The sequence below is a fragment of the Macrobrachium nipponense genome, chromosome 15 (genome assembly GCF_015104395.2).
Source record: "Macrobrachium nipponense isolate FS-2020 chromosome 15, ASM1510439v2, whole genome shotgun sequence".
NCBI classification, from domain to species: Eukaryota; Metazoa; Arthropoda; class Malacostraca; order Decapoda; family Palaemonidae; genus Macrobrachium; species Macrobrachium nipponense.
This window is the reverse complement of record NC_087208.1, coordinates 36945975-36964425: the sequence shown is the minus strand read 5'-3', so window position 1 is coordinate 36964425 and position 18451 is coordinate 36945975. Positions and strand designations below refer to the sequence as shown.

Below are 18451 nucleotides of genomic sequence, written 5' to 3'. Positions count from 1 at the left end.
AAGGTATAAGCCACGAGGGAAGATAAACAACAGTTTCCGCAAGATCTTTCGACGTTCAACGTCTTTTACTTAGCAGATGAACTGACTTACATGAGGAATTGACAATACAAGAAAGGTCGTATAACTGACAGATAGGGATTATAAAGAGTTAAGTACCTAAAATCTGACACACCTGGAAGATGAGTAACCTTCCAAAACAGGCATAAACATAGAAAATAAAAAGATTAAGACAATCTGCTCAGACACAAGGACAAGACAATTATAGGATTATGTGACAGCTATTCAGAACTTTGGTAAACAAAAACATATTCACAATACATATTCACAATACATATTAAACATACATATATATCGAAGATATCTCTAAGGCAGCTAATTTTTATTTAAGTCTGTAATTATATCTTTGACGTCATTCTTAAACATGTTACAAATACAAGGGTCTAAATGAAACAGGCCACGACTAATATTGAAATTACAATGAGAAGTAAGTTGTATTAAAGCAGATTCTAAAAGATTTCGTGATAAGACATCTTTTGGCTATACAATTACTGAACTACCAATCCAATTCATTTGGTGGTTATTTTCACTTAAATGAATGAATATTGCATTAGATGTTTGCCCAGTTTTTACAGAATATTTATGCTGGCTTAATCTTGCTTCTAAGTCCTTGCTTGACTGTCGGAGATAAAATGAGGGACAGTCCATACATGGAATTTTATATATTATGTTGTTGCTTTCTCTGGGGCCATTTTTTATTAACATTCTTTTTAGTGTGTTATTATAGGAAAAATCAAGGTTGACCTTAAAGGATTTTAACAATGATTTAATGGTTTCAAATCCGTTAGATAAGGCAAACTGAAATGTAGGACTACAGATGCCCTGAAAAGGAAACTCGACAGAAAACTTAAAAAATCTTATTGATAGCAGTGATTGGACTAATTGTGCACGTCAAGGTTGTGTTGTAAACCTACCAAGTAAACAAATAAGTGGAAATGTTGTGAGTGCGCTTAGTCGACCTTCTGCTTTAAGGATTGCGTCATCCCTAAGTAAATTTGAAAAATATTATGATCTTCCTCAAAATCATGTTAACATGATTAAAGGTATTGTTTATGAAGCTGCCAATGTTAAACATGAAAGTAACTTCCCTGCTCACTATAAGAAAAGTTTGACCGATCTTAAAAAGGACAATACTATCCACATTACAAAAGCTGATAAGACAAATAGTATAGTAATTTTAGATAAAGCTGACTACATATCACGTATGCAAGCCCGAGTGGATGATGATGTGACTTATGTGTCGTGATTCAGTTTTATATATATATATATATATATATATATATATATATATATACATATATATATATATATATATATATATATATATACACACATACTATATATGAAACAGTTTTATAAAAACGAAACATATACAAACTTCGGTCTATATACGTTCTGGTCTGTTTTGTACTCTGATACATTATACAAAATTTTTTTTGTTTTTCCTTCCTATCCATGGATGCTTTTTGAAACCGAATGCCTGAGATATTTAGTCCGACGACTGGAAAACATCATCCGTTCCAATATATTTTTTCTGGGGGTGGGGGGAGGTGGTGGGGGGGGGGCGGAGGGAGGGATTCTTTCAAGTGTATCTTTTACCAAATTTTTTTGGTTTTTCATGGAAAAAAAAAAAAGATCCCCGGTTCAAAACATTTTGTGTGCGGATGGAGCCAGGGACTTTTCCCCCTCCGCAAGATTTACCAGGAAAAAAGAAATTGTCCAATAAACGAAACGGATTCATATTTTCTTACGGTTCCGTTGAAAAGATATTGCTTGCATTGGCTGCGACCATACACAGACTGAGGACAGTGTGTGTGTGTGTGTGTGTGTGTATCTATATAATTTATATACAGAGATACATACATACATACATATATATATATATATATATATATATATATATATATATATATATATATATATATAATATATATATATATCTTAAGGCACGGTAGTGAGTTGTCAACCTCAGCCTCTTGACAGGGGCAAAAGGCTGAATCCTTCAAAGATGCTGAAATGTAGAACAGACAGGATATATTACCAATGCACTTTGTGGTCAATGACGCCTCGAAGATCACGAGCTCCAGGCATGAAGCATGTGTGCTTATTGTGTGTCATACGGGGTTTGTCTCTGTGTGTTCGTAACGAATAGAAAATGACATTTATTCTGGGGAATAATTGCTCTGGGGGGACTCACTGATTGTGCCCGACAGAGTGTGGAACCCGCCTAGAAGAGGTGTTGCAGGTCCATCGGACAAGGTAATGTAAGAGACAACTTTGGAAAAGTTACCTTTAAAGTAAGTAACTTATTATTTGTTTGGAGAAAGAAAGTGGGGTGCAGTACACTTTCTTTTTTGACTAACTTAATAGTAAGTGATGTCATAATTGTGGTCTCTTTATTTCAGATGGATTCGAAGTCACCATGTAGAAAAATGGATTTCTCTAGACTTGTATTGACTTACTGAAAGATTATGATCAGTCGGACAGAATGAGATAAGAGGGGGTACTGACTTAAATATGATTTTGAGAGGAATATGACAATTTAACGTTTCTTTTGGGTCAGAGTTAATTAATTTTATTCCATTTTAATGTTAGTTAATTTTGGGAAATAAAAAGTATATTTTTGTAACTACGGGAGTTTATATTTTGCCTAGTCTGTTCTTTCAGCCAACTCCCAAGAGGAATATGAAATGGAGCAAGGGTAGGTTAAGTTGCCAGTTAGTTGTTTGTTTCATTTTGTTTGAAGTGCATACTCCTTTCCACCACAACTGAATTTCACCGTGGTCGATTAACCACCAAGGAAATCAGTTTTTGTCCAGGTCAACAACTCTTGAATTGTTTGCCACATGCGTAGAATCGATTTTGGAATTTAAAGTGAAATTAAACCTGTGACTATTCCTGGTAACCTGGTAACCACTGGACAACAGTACCATATGCATACACACGCTCACACTGTGTGTATATATACATACACACACACACACACACACACACACATATATATATATATATATATATATATATATATATATATATATATATATATATATATAAATCCGCGTGAGTGTATGTAATCATTGGTACTGTTGTCCAGTGGTTACCAGGTTACCAGGAATAGTCACAGGTTTAATTTCAGTTTAAATTCCAAAATCGATTCTACGCATGTGGCAAATAATTCAAGAATTGTTGACCCGAACAAAGAAATGATTTCCTTGGTAGTTAGTCGACCACGGTGGAATTCAGTTGTGGTGGAGACGAGTATGTAGTTGGCACCCTTATCTCAGTTGATAATTATTATATATAAAATATATATATATATATATATATATATATATATATATATATATATATATATATATGTATGTATGTATGTATGTATGTATGATATATTATATATATATATATATATATATATATATATATATATATATATATATATATATATCTATATATATCTCCTATAAATCTTGTTCTTTCTGCTTTTTATCCACGACTATTTTGCAAATCTATTGCTCTAACAATCTTCACTGTAAAATGAACAACTTACAGTGATTTACTGCTACAACCTTTTAATTGTAATCTAACAATTGATGCTTGCCCACAACCTTTTAATTATAATCTAACAATTGCTGATGCCTGCGATATCAGAATCAAATGGGAATTGTTACTCAGTAATGCGAGAAAGATGGTCGTTATTGTCAAATGAAATTTGTCATTTACATTTGCTCGAGTGTCCAACCAGAGAACATATGTCATTTGCGAGACACTGGACGGTCATTAGTATTTGAGAAGTGTCATTTTCAAATGGAAAATGTTGAAAGAGAGAGAGAATCGTTAATACGAAACGATCGACGAAGATAGAGTTGAAATGGGAGTATGCATGTAAGAATATATGTACAGTAAATTGTGTGTATGTATATTCATGTATATAAAATGTTTACAAACAAGCATCTTAACAAAAGAAAACTATAATTTGCTTTTTGACTCTTTTTCCTCTATTTTTTTTAATAAGTCTGGGTTAATGTGTATATGCATGATTGTTCATTTATATTAAAAATTAACAAACAAGCATCTTTACACAGAGATAATTGCAATTTCCCCTTTTGAATCGTTTCCTTTTTTTTTTAAATGACTTCAGGCAATTTAATCAAAACTGGGTACCATTGATTTCATTTATATATGACACGCAATTACTGTGTAAGTAATTAGAATATCCGTCTAACTGTTAGGGAATGATAAACCCTTTGCAAATATGATTTTGCAATTTCCAAATTTGAACGCAGAAAAAAATCTGAATATTGTTTTCATCTTAATAATCGTCAAATTGAACAAAGCAGACTACAATACAATAGCAACGGTAATAATATAGCAGAAGGCACAATTCCAGTGATTAGAACGGACTTGATATTACAGTGATTGAACTAAAAACATTACAATGACAATATAAATGATTTACTAAAAATTGGAAAAACATATCTGTGATCAAAATGGAAAACAAATTAATATGAGGATAAATAAATAGTAAACAGAGTTGCAATAAATGGAAAATAAAGTTACAACGAATGCGTATATACGTATACAATAATACAACAGAAAATAAATAAAGGTAAGAGAAGGGTAAAAAGACAAAGAAAAAGATCATGAAAGCGGAAAAAGGAGATACAGAAAAACTGATGAGATAAGGAAAAAGATATTAGAATATAAACTTGAATGAAAAAGTAAAACGAATTTCTAATGAAGTAACTGGATTAGAAAAAAATTAATGATTCATGAAATGCTTGATAACAAGGCACCTAACCATGCGTACAAAGCAAATGATATTTCGGAAGTTTTCTACAGAGATGGCTCATCCATGAATAGAGAAAGGGCCCTTTCAGATCTTTTAACCAGAAATGAATTCCTGAAAAGCCAGACGTGAATTATGCATGGTCTACAAAGAAAATGACGCAAACCTTCGTTTTTATTTATTTTATTTTATTAACATGAATATATGATACAAAATCAGTTTCCTTTGACATCATGTTGGCTTTAGAAGACCAAATCTGACGTCAGTAGTCTGATGCACGTTTATAACTTTCTTAAGAACCTGGACAGATAACTAATACGAACAAGTATCTTGGTTAGGATTATCTGATGAACATCATTTAAGTACACAAACACTGGCAAAACAATTCATAAAATAAGGTTAAACCAGAAATATTACACTAAACTATTTCGACACTGGGTAGGTACAGGTTTCATGTAAACCCTCCCAGCTATGTATACCTCTTGATGCATGTGATGAAAATATATACCATGACCAAATTTCCTAAAATCGTCAGAAACATCATTTCTTAGTCAATGAATCAGCCTATTTAAGGTATTGACGCGCTACTGACATAAAACTTACTAGACCATCCAAATAATTTTGGATGGTCTAGTAATAACCAGAATTGTACTCATGAGCAAGAGAAAAGGTTGGTTAGTTTCACAAAAAAAAAACTCATTTTTCCTGAACCAGAATTTTACTCGAGAAAACTAAGAGAAAGTTGGTTAATTTCACAAAAGAAGTAATTTTCCATATACAAGAATTTTACTCAAGAAAAGATAAAGTTGCTTACTTTCGCAAAGGAAATAATTTTCCCTAAACCAGAATTTTACTCAAGAAAACAAAGATAAAGTTGCTTAGTTTCACCAAAAGAAGGTGATTTTCCCTAAACCAGGAATTCTTTTTACTTCGGAGAAAACTAAGAAAGAAAAAATTTGCTTAGTTCACAAGAAGTAAACTTTTCCTAACAAAGAATTTTTAAACTTTCGAGAAACAAAGAGAAATTATTGTTAGTTCACAAAAGAAGTAATTTTTCCCAAACCAGAATTTTACTCGAGAAAACAAAGAGAAAGTTTTTCAGTTTCACAAAAGAAGTGCTTTTCCCTAAACCAGAATTTTACTCGAGAAAACTAAGAGAAATTTGCTTAGTTTCACAAAAGAAGTAATTTTCCCTAAACCAGAATTTTACTCGAGAAAACTAAGAGAAATTTGCTTAGTTTCACAAAAGAAGTAATTTTCCCCAAACCAGAATTTTACTCGAGAAAGCAAGAGAAAGCTCTTTAGTACACATCAAAAGTTATTTTCCCTTGAATGTTCCTTCTTAGTTGGGAAAGACTTCCCACAAGAAACAAAGGGACATGAATATTCTTGCATGAGAAGTAGTCCCGATAAGCTTTCAGAGTTCTTGTTTTTCTGATTCCTTTGAATGGACTATCGTTCATGAAATATGAGACAAAGCTTTAAATGAAATGCGATGGGTATTGTGAGAATAATATCTATCCTGACGTTACGATGATATGGTGTCAAATTGCTTGCAGGAATGTTGTTACAGAAGGGCGAAGAACATTTCACTTTCAAATCTAGAAAAACTACAGTGAACTTTAAGGAAAAATGGCTATTACGTTAATTAATTTGTAGCTCAGAATAATAATAATAATAAATCTCATACAATTCTTCTTAATGTAGAACAACGCTCAATATATATACTGCCACAGTTCTTGAACATAAAGAAAGTGGAGATTTTCTATGAGCAGAACTAAACTATAAAAACTTTGTATTTTTAATTTTTTTTAAATCTCCTTTGACCATATGTGCAAGGGAAAATTCCATTCCCCATGGTTGAGGAGCACTGTGTTATAAGATTGCTAGGAAATCATGATTTAAGGCTTAGACAATTTTATGAAACCGTGCAATGTTACGGACAAATTCTCTCTCGCAAACCCAAAAATTGAAAACTGTCAAACCAAGGTGTACAGCAGCGGTATCTGGGTAAAAGATGCAGTCCCTCGGACGAAAACGAACCTTGCAAAGATGTCTACATATTTCATATTCTTTGAGGTTTATCGATACATCCTATACATGAAAAAAAATATCCTTCATACAAACGCAAGCAAATGTGTGCTAAAAATGATGAGGTCGGTTCAAAGGATCAATACCTTGTTACTGAAAAGTTAATAAATTACACCTACGCTGCAATAGCCATCCGTTTTTAGCTATGAAAAGTTGCAGAAGGTAAAAGTTTTTTTTCCTTCATGCTGACAATACGTCTGACTGATCAATATAGAATGATCCATAGCAAAATATCATTATCATTATTTGAAAGTAAATCAATCCTGAGGAACTCTACTAACAATAATAAAGCCATTACAAGTGGAAACAGCAAAAATTACTTCCATTCATTACTCAGGAAAATGGCTTTTCCATTTGTACACATAAAAGCATTTGAGAGAGAGAGAGAGAGAGAGAGAGAGAGAGAGAGAGAGACTAGTGATTTATTTCCATTTTTTATGAGCCATCTAACCCTGATTCATAGTCGCAAGACCCAAACGCATTAACAATACAAAAAATGTAGATTACAATAATTTTTCATAACCATTTAAAGCAGAAAAAAGACGGGGGAACATTAATCACCTTCAGAATTTGGGGTTCTTCGACTCGATGTCACCTACGGAAACCTCTCAGTAATGTGTACAGTACTTTGTGGTGTCATGGTTTGTATTTTCGAATCTGAAATGTATTACCCAGCACTAATCACTTATATTATGAAGGAAATTGTTGTTGAAAAATCCTATAAAGTTCTCAGTGCGTTGTTTATTTACCTGCAATTACATTATTAAGCATAGCCTCATTAAATTTGTGACTGCCCTTATACAAATATAAGCTTAAGAATTAATAGTTCTTGATGTAAGCTCATCAGACCACCTACATTTATCAATTGAGAAAAATTAACCTGTTTTAACCATCAAATATCTTTTACCCATAGTAGAGAATCTATCCGCCTTAATACATGTCTAAATTCACATAAACACATACGTCATGTGAATAAGGGTCAGGCCACTTACTCTCACCAACTGGCAGTAAAGTTCGCCCGGTTTAACCATCAAATACCTATCAAAATTTATTTGCAATAATACGAGTTTCAATTCACACAAGCACACACGTGATGTGAGTGAGTTGGATTGTGTTTTCGTGTCTGTGTATGAAAGGCAAAGTCCACCAGCGGTTCATCCCCATTCACAGCACCGCCAATACGTAAAAGTCTCGGTCAGCAATATATCATCATCAGGGCGAGATAATACGCCGCTCGGAAATCGGGGAAAAATTGAATACAAGCAAAATCCCGTAAGGACTCCTGAGGGAACGAACCCCGTCTTTCCTTCCTTCCTTCCTTCCTTCCTTCCTTCTTGCTCTGCAACTCGTATCCCTTTAACAATGGAACTTAACCTCCATATCTCACCGTTAATATAAACATACGGAGGGCATTAGCGTAGGAAGAAAGCCATAGACAGAGTTCTTAGGACGTATATCCCGATATATATTTCCAGAGGAAGCTCAAAAAAAGGGGCACAAGAAGACATTAAAAAGGGGACATATATAGTCATTAGGATGCGGAAATCTAATCATGCCTTTTGGGCTGAGGGCAGGGCGATGGATAAGGAACTTCTTATCTTCATTTCCTTAATTTACGGCGGCTCCCTTAGCTTATATATAGATGTGTGTGCCTTTTGCTGGCTGGTCACTTAATGCTCCCCGGAAGAAATGACGACGAATTTTTTTTTTATATATATATATTTTTTTATCTTTATCATGGAAAAGTCTTAGTATTACTAGCAGAATACATATTGTATAGGTATGATGAATATTTTACAATCACTGATAAAACGTTTAGTTCAAGAAGGGAATAATTATAAGATTACAAAAAAAAAAAAAAAATAAAACTTCTTTTCCTCGACGTTTCAAACTCTAACCTGTTTCTATCCAACCGCCTCTGACCCCCGGGCCCCCCCCCCCTCCCGACCCCCAGGAGGAAGTTTCCTCCCTTCATACCCCGAGTCGACGCCGCAGCCGATCTTTCTGAAATCTGGATGGACGAAGAAAGCAGAGAACGAAAATGAAATGGCTCTGAAATAAGTGTGAAGAATGAAGCAGAATCACTTCTGAAATAGTGTGAAATCTGAAATAATGTGAGTCTCTTTACTGATGCCGATGTGTTTTACATTATATATATATATATATATATTATATATAATATATATATATATATATATATATATATATATATAATCTATATATAAATATATATAAAGGGGAAATCCATTGTCTTTCAGACATAACTACATACATACATACATACACACACACGCACACACACACACACACACACACACACACACACATATATATATATATAGATATTAATATATATATATATATATATATATAGATATATATATATATATATATAATTGACAAATACCCGGCCATGCACCATTGCAAATATGCAAAATGCATGCATGAATGAAAAGGAATGTATATATACCCACACACACACACACAAACACCACAAACACAACGTGTTTTGACAACGTAAACTATCAATTTCTCTCCAAATATTTATCGCTGCATTTTTTTTTTTTATCAGAAAACACTCCATTCACGTAACACCCCAATTTTCTGAAAGATTAAAGGAAGGTTTTATTTCCTATGAAAATAATCCTTTAGATTACAGAGACTTAAAAGATTAATACGAAAAAAAACCCACCAGTTTGGCGTATACTATTTCAGTGAAATCAACATTGTAAGGTTACAAAAATGCGAAAGAAATTGCTTCTTAATCTGCAGGAAAATGTCTATACTTTGTCAAATTGAGAATTATGTTTATTGTAAGGCGCACACGATTCACAAATTCACTGACGATTTCACATCACGAAATTGAGAACCATTAAAGTAAGAACAAATTAAATGATTACTTCACAGCGCGAAAATAAGAACTTTTAAATTAAAAAAAGATTAAATGATGACTTCACAGCACGAAAATAAGAACTTTTAAATTAAAAACCGATTAAATGATTACTTCACAGCACGAAAATAAGAACTTTTAAATTAAAAACAGATTAAATGATTACTTCACAGCGCGAAAATAAGAACTTTTAAAATTAAAAAGATTAAATGATGACTTCACAGCACGAAAATAAGAACTTTAAATTAAAAACCGATTAAATGATTACTTCACGGCACGAAAATAAGAACTTTTAATTAAAAACCGATTAAACCAAATGATTACTTCACAGCGCGAAAATAAGAACTTTTAAATTAAAAAAAGATTAAATGATGACTTCACAGCACGAAAATAAGAACTTTTAAATTAAAAACCGATTAAATGATTACTTCACAGCACGAAAATAAGAACTTTTAAATTAAAAACAGATTAAATGATTACTTCACAGCGCGAAAATAAGAACTTTTAAATTAAAAATAAATTAAATGAAGATTTCACACCACGAAATTAAGAACTTATAAAATAAAAAGAAAAAAATAAATGAAGATTGCACACCACGCAATTAAGGACTTAAGAATAAAAAATAAATTAAAGTATTATTACACAGAGCGAAATTAAGAACTAACAGATAAAAATAAATAAAAATGGAGCTTTCACATCATGAAATTAAGAACTTATAAATATGAAAAAAATAATTGATTATATCACGGCACTAAACTAAGAACTTACAAATTAAAAATAAATTAAATGAAGATTTCGCAGCACGAAATTAAGGACTTATGAATTAAAAATAAATTAAAGTATTATTACACAGCACGAAATTAAGAACTTGTAAATGAAAAATAACTAAAGATGAAAAATTTCACATCACAAAATTTCGAACTTTTAAATTGAAAATAAATAAAAATGAAGAATTCCCAGCGTGAAATTAAGAACTTGTAAATGAAAAATAACTAAAGATGAAAAATTTCACATCACAAAATTTCGAACTTTTAAATTGAAAATAAATAAAAATGAAGAATTCCCAGCGTGAAATTGAGAACCTTTCAATCAAAGACAAATGTAGTGAGGATTCCACAGCAAGATATTAAGAACGTTTACAATAATAGCAAATGAGACGAAATCAAGTTCATTTTAACTGAAAACAAATTCCTAGAAATCTAACGAAGTCAACAAGTGCAAAGTTTTGTAGCTATCCTAAAATTCAGTTCTTTGAGACGTCTGTTTCGACGGCTTTGATACGTCGTTACCAACTTTTTATTCATGTATTTTCTGTTCCTTTTTCAGGTGGGGGGCGGGGTGGGGGACATCCCCCCCCCCCTATTATCAATGAAGAAAGTCGTCCCAGGCAGTTACGTGAAGAGTTCCTTTGAGAAGAAAAACGCCACATCAGACAGTAACTTTTCGCTTTACTCAAAATAAGCATTATTTCCCATACGAAGACGACCCCGGTCCTTTGGTTGTCCTTATCAACATTGTCACAGGTAGAAAAGAAGAAGAAGAAGAAAAGATTCCCTTACGAGTACTAACCAAACTTTTCTATTTCGATCTTTTTTGAGGTTTTATCTTTCACTTTGACAGGGGAAGGACGTGGCTTCCTTCCTGAAACAAGGAAGAGTTTTCGCGGTGAAAAAGAAAAGGAAAAAAAAAAACTCTCATTAAAGTAAACGATGTGATACAGCGTCTGGAGGAGAGGTACATTTTACGTCTCGTATGATACCTTTTAAGGCACTGAGTTTAATAGATTTAAAATACAAGCACACACAAACATACATACATACATACCCACACACATACATACATATGTATATCTATACAAGCAAGTATGTGGTACGTGTATGTACGTATTCACACACGTAATGGGCACGAAAATAAAAAAAGAAAGTGGAGTGGACACGATAATAAAAAACACAAATGTGAAGGAGAGGAGATTTCTTTGGGAAACGTATTCGGATTGTAGAAGAGAGCCATAGAGGATAGGATATCTGAGGAAGAAAAACAGGAGAAAGAGGGAAAATACTGAATCTGAGTAAAAGTGCGAAGAGGAAAAGAATCTGCAGGAGAAACGAATAGTGGATACCTCAGAAGATTGCTGGAAAGATTATAAAAAAGAAAAAACTGGATAACGAAAAGCATATCTTTTAATACTGCGAATTGAGGTATTTCCATTTAATAAAATAATAGAGCACCAAAACCGAGGAATAAAAATGTAGTTGAATTAATGTCGGAGGCGAAAAAAGTCTCTTTGATTCCATGTGGGATAAAAGCGATTAGCAGTACAGTTAGGTTAGTGGTCTTTATAGACAGTAAGTGCTGTTCTCAGTCCTATAGACGAAATAATAATTCTAGCCGGTTCTCGAAAAGATAATGAAAAGGAGCGTAATTAATGACACCAGTATGATAAAGAAAGAATTGCGAGAAATCAAGACACATAAACGGCTGTAGAAATTGAGAATTTATCAAACACATGTATGAAAGGTCTGATAACGAAGAACAAATCGTATGCGCTGAGGAAGTAAACCTTAAACCTTATTTAGGTAGATGATACCTTTCCTGTCCTCTGGTCATTATATATCATCTCAGAATAGCAAAGTTGAGAGAGTCCCCCCACTGAAGATCACGACAGGGAACAGGCAGAAATGATCCGGGAAAGTCGAAGAATCGAAGAGGCTGACTTTCACATGAATGATGTTACGAACAAAGAAATAACGAGTGAGGAATCGAGCCGGGAGAGGAGGAGGAGGGGGAAGAGGAGGGGGAGAAGGGGAGAGGACGACCAAGGGGAACCATACAGAAGTTTTGTGGAAGAATGTCAACTGAGGTAAAAACGGAATGCGTGAGAAGATTTTCATTACATTCCTCTGGAAACGGAAGTACGAGGACGAGCGAGAGAGTCATGCCGCTGAATATAATCTTGAGACACGTAAGAGAGGATATGATCTTCAGACGCGTATGAGAGGAGTAAGATGGAATGGGAGAAAGTGTTAAGGGAGGAAATGGTTAACGCACGGGGTACATCAAATACGGTAAAGTGGTCGTGATGAGCTCGGAAATGAAGGCACCAGAGAAGTTAATATAAAATACATGACTGGTCAATTCCACGTTTCAAATACATTCCGACTAATAAATAATGAACATATGTAGTACCTTATCCACCCAACGTTTAACAGAAATACTTACAAAGGACGGTGACATTAGCTGCTGCCCAAATCGGGGGGCTGGAGATGGTGGGTCCGACCTGACACTGATACTCCCCATCTTCCGTGAGGGTGACGCCACTAATCACCAGGTGGTGTTCCCCAAGGTCGGGATCCCCTGCATACGAATATCGGGGGTAACCCGGGACATGACGTTCGAAACCTGTAAGAAAATTAAAGACAGATATTTTTAATAAACTAAAATGTCCTTTAAGACTGACAAATTGATATCATTCTAATACTCTCCTCTTTCAAGAGAAGGGCCAAGAATGAAATTCCAGCTACATTAGACAATTCGTCCTTGTTTTGACCAACTGGCGTATACCAATCTTTTTAAAGTTTTTTTTTTTAGTTTTTAACTAAAGTATCTCAGTTTTTAATGTTCTTCTAACATCAAAATTTTAACTGTCTGGGTTGCCAAATATTTTCAACCACATAAAAAAAACTAATCAGAAGCTTTGGATGTCAAAATCTTTCAAGCAATTTATCTCAAATGGGGGAAAAATGGCTTACGCCAGTTCGTCATACTAGGGACGCATTTGAAAGCATAATCGGAAATGCTAACTGTTCTCTCAAAGGCCGATTCACAAAAGAAATCCTTGACTAAAAAGGCAGGAATAACATAAAATAAATCACCAGGGGAAACGTCAAGGACAACCTGCGTCTAGATATGTCTTAGGGCCACCGAGAACAAATGATGATCATAAAAGAGATATTATGGAAAGTCATAAAAACGTAGCAGCTTAGAGCAAGTCGTCAGCATGATGGGGAGGTCATATTTGAATGTCTGGGCTTTGCATTAAGAGGGTGGAGGAAGTCTCCATAGTAATGGCCCATTTCCTTAACATATAAAAAAAAAGGACGATTCGTAGAAATGGAAAAATGATGAACGACATTTAAGTAGCAAAATTTATTTCCCCGTCTTTATTTCTACCAGGGAGAGTAAATCATAGGTAGAGAGCTTGTCATCACAATATCGCTTTCTGATGACTCGAGAAATGATCGAAGGAGAACTCAGGCGCTAGTTAACTGATATTTAGTGCGTTCAGTCGAGTCATATCGTCCCGGACATCAACATTTCCTGAACAGCGACACGTCTATAGACGTAAAAAGAAGACACTGAAAGTCCGCGCGATTCGGCATACGTAATAAATTATGACGACGTCCACAAACAGTGCTTATAAAATAGCAAATGATGTCATTTGACAGCAAACCATTTGGGAGAAAGAGCGGTCGGAGGCGGATTCAAATCTTCGTACGAGAAATGTAAATGCACTGATTACTGTGACGTAATCATATACTAAAATGCTGCTGTTTCTATGCAGGATGAACGTGCGCTGAAATGTATAATATCTATATACTGTCTGACTGCATAAACCTTTCATGAAAAAAAACGTTATTCCTAAAAAAATTATTCCTATGGCTGCTTCCAACAAAATTCAAGTCAATATATCATCCAAAACTTTTTTTTTCATAAACGTCGTAAAAAAAAAATGACAGTCACTATTTTATCTGGACCGATTCTACAACGACTGCAACAGTAATAGAACGATCTCATTTCAAAGTGAAGGAAGTCGAATGAGTCGAATGCAATATTCCGGATTCTTTTCGCTAAAGGTCATGAATTTTATTACTCTACTTTTACGTCCTAAAATGTGTAAGGGATATATTTCATCATTTTCATCTTTCTGAATGTATATATATATATATATATATATATATATATATATATATATATATATATATTATATATATACCATATATATATATATATATATATAATATATATATATATATATATATATATATATATATACATATATATTATATATAGTATATATATATATATATATATATGTATATATATATCTATATACTTATAGTATATATATATATATATATATATATAATATTATATGTGTGTGTGTGTGTGTGTATGTATAGTGCGTGTGTGTGTGTGTGTATGTATAGTGCATGTGTGTGTGTGTGTAATTGTAATAGCCACAATGCCCTCTTAACTTAACGAATTCTCGCGCTTTTTGGATACGCTTGTCACTGCAAAGCCTTATGATCCAAGTGCAAGAATATGAAGAAATTATGATGTCCGTTAGCGGGAAACGAACCCGCAATATCATAATCACCACGAGGTCACGTTGCAGACCTGACCACGAGAAACATACAACTCGCATTTTGGCTATCAGAGAGAGAGAGAGAGAGAGAAGAGAGAAGAGAAGAGAGAGGTTTTTTTATTAATACGCAGCGACTTTAGAAGACAAAGACCACATCCAGTGTAATTCTAATCGTCTAATCTTGACCAGTAACTGAACCCTCTGGCATTCAAAATCGGTCCACGCATTTCCACGAGATGTTCATCAGTAGGATTTGACTAACCTGAACTTCTCATGTCGCCCCCCTCCCCTCTCTCTCTCTCTCTCTCTCTCCTCCTCCTCTCTCTCTCTCTCTCTCTCTCTCTCTTTCATTCAGTACTTCCGACCCTTTCGTCCTTTTTGACATTATATCACCACTCCAACGAAATCCACCCAATCTGATCCTTCGTCTCACTCTCTCTCCCTCTCGTTTTTTATTTTAATCAGATTTCGTTGTTTCCGGATTTCTCCAGATTGCTGGATTTCCCGAAAGCTAGATTACCATATTACTAGATTACTCCAGACCGCATTTAGATCGATGGCAAGAGGTACGTCCCAGACTTGATTCTGTAGGGAAGTTATTTCAATATATGCGGTAAAGAAGGCTTATTCACAGGATTCCAGATTAAAAATGTTTTCTTTCTGTTCAAGTATGTAAGGTACTGCCAAAAAGAACACGTGAATATTTTACAGTCAAGTTCTTCGTTACCTTTTTTTGTCCTTTTTCGCAAAAAATCCCAATCCCATACAATATACAATATACTAATAAACTCAAAATGATTCCAATAGCAAGCACAGTAAAAACATCTGCAATTTATCTGTATTTCTGTAAAATAATTTTCAATTGAGCAGTGAACTACAAGTTCAGCAATATCATACCCAGGCAAACTTCGCTGACTCAGTAACATTGCAATAGCTGAATATGTTTATTCACCTAGAACAGTAAATTCTGTTAAGATAAAATAAATGGGTTGCCAAATACCGGTGTTATACAGTAAAACCTTGGTAATTGGAGGATCTTGTCCAGATTCGCCAATATTCCGGATTTGTCAACCAAAATTCATTGCTTCAGGTATGCCAAGTACTACCAAGCCGAGTAATAATTGTACTAAAGGTGTAATGTAATACAGTTTTACCCTTCTTTGAATAAAGTTCAACCACAAACTATGCAAAACACATTGCACAACTATAAAACGTCAAGCCAGGCATTCAGGCTAACTTAGTCTGAAGGTGGACCAAAATGACCAACTATTATAACCTCAAACTGAATTATATATACTTACAAAAAACATTCTAAAGTTATAAATGATTTAAAGGTGAACTGAAACATTTTTTTCACCATTCTCATTGTAAACAAAACGATACAATTATCTTTACGGTTCTTTGATAAGCTTTTTGTTTTACATTTTTTTTGCTGTATGTTACCGCATCTAACATATTTATTTCATGTAAGGACAAGCTATTCAATAATACATTGAACAGCGACCGCCATAAGACAATAGCACAGTTTTATTTAATGAACATTCCGGATTTGATTACCACTGTTTAATTTTTATTCATTATATTAATAAACTTTTAGTGAATTTAATAATTCTGATATGAGTACCACTTTATATAACAATTTACGAAATCAAATTCGAAAACAATGCATAACAATAATGGTACCATTCACATCAACAAACTGATGAAATATCGAGGACAGTAATTATGATTTTAAAGTCATCAATGCAGTTCTATTGCCATGAAAAACAATTTTACAATTCTTCTACCACATTTAATAACGATACATATAAAAGCATCGAAACACTGAACAGAAACAAAATCATTTCTCTGTACTTTCACACTTTCAGTGCCCAGGGATACATAGCCTAAGGTGCACCAAACGGACTGATATTGTTTTGCAAAACGGAATACTGCACAGTAGTTACTGTGTATTGCAAGGGTATGAATGTATTAAAAGGTGCAACGGAGCAATTTTATCATTCTTCCAACACTGCATAACAAAATGAATCATATGACAACATCAGATGATCAGATGTAAAAATAAAATAAAATATTAAAACATTTCAATAGGTTCTTGCCTGATTTGAAACTGTATTATTAAATTGTTTAAAATTTTTGAATAACAATATATATATGTACACACACATAATATATATATATATATATATATATATATATATATATATATATATATATATATATATATTAGTAATATTATGTTCAATATATTTATTTCATTCGGTAACAAATTATTTAATACCTGCTGAATGGCGATAATGATTAAGAGACAATGGCATGCTTCATTTGACTAAACATTATAACTACGTGCTATTTCAAACTGGATTGTTTCATGCATTGTACATTCAACATTTTATGTTTATACGTTTATTTAAATAAATAAAAAAAAACTTTGAAACGTATTGAAACTTAAATTTAATTATTCCATCCAGGTCATAGCGATATCTGGATTAAAAGGGTTCGAATTACCCAGGGTCCACTGTATTTCATCATATCCTATTGCTTCGAAACTCGTACCTTTCATTTAGGTTTCAAATCCCACTTTTGACTTTGAATTGCACCCAATGCAAGTCTAAAATGTTTTTCTTTATTTAACTAAAATTTCAACGTGATAATAACACTTCTTTCGTCCCTGAAATTTGGTAATATTACCAGGAATCATTAAATCCATGTCTCACACTCGTCATTACGGCATTAAGGAATCAATGATGTCCAAAAATTGTAACATTTCAAGACCCTTTTCACTTATTTAATACTGCTGACCACCGCCCTTAAACCTCTGAAGTGAGAACATATCTACCACACCCAACGATTAATCCATTTTGGCAGAATCTGAAAAACAGGCTGAGAAATGTCAACAGCCCTGAGAGAGGAAGTTTGATATTTTCATGACAGGTTCGAAGGATGAACAGAAAAATAAAAAAGTATGAAAAAAAGTCTTCAAGGACACTAACAGTTCTACAAGACTGCCTCCATGATCCCGACTTTTACATTACCTTAAGATTTTACATATTGCAATTTTGACTTGGGATCTTACCTATACACTAAATCCTCGCTCAGTTCCATATTCCTATCTTTTAAAATTAAAGGCAAAAAGATAAAATTCTAAAAAGTTCTCTTTGCAACTTGGTATTACTGCAACTCACACTACCCATGAGCATATTCAAATATGACTCAAGGAAATCGGAAAAAAATCAAACCTGTGCAATTTCTTATATTCCTG

At 33.5% G+C, this 18451-nt stretch overlaps 1 protein-coding gene across 1 annotated transcript in view; it reads right to left on the bottom strand.

The window, feature by feature from the left end:
• The window catches only part of LOC135227091 (nephrin-like), a 391371-nt gene that overhangs the window by 187685 nt on the left and 185235 nt on the right, over positions 1–18451 (bottom strand). Inside the window, exon 3 of the mRNA XM_064266942.1 lies at positions 13044–13223. Within this exon, the coding sequence (XP_064123012.1) occupies positions 13044–13223 (180 nt within the window). The remainder of the gene's footprint in view (positions 1–13043; positions 13224–18451) is intronic.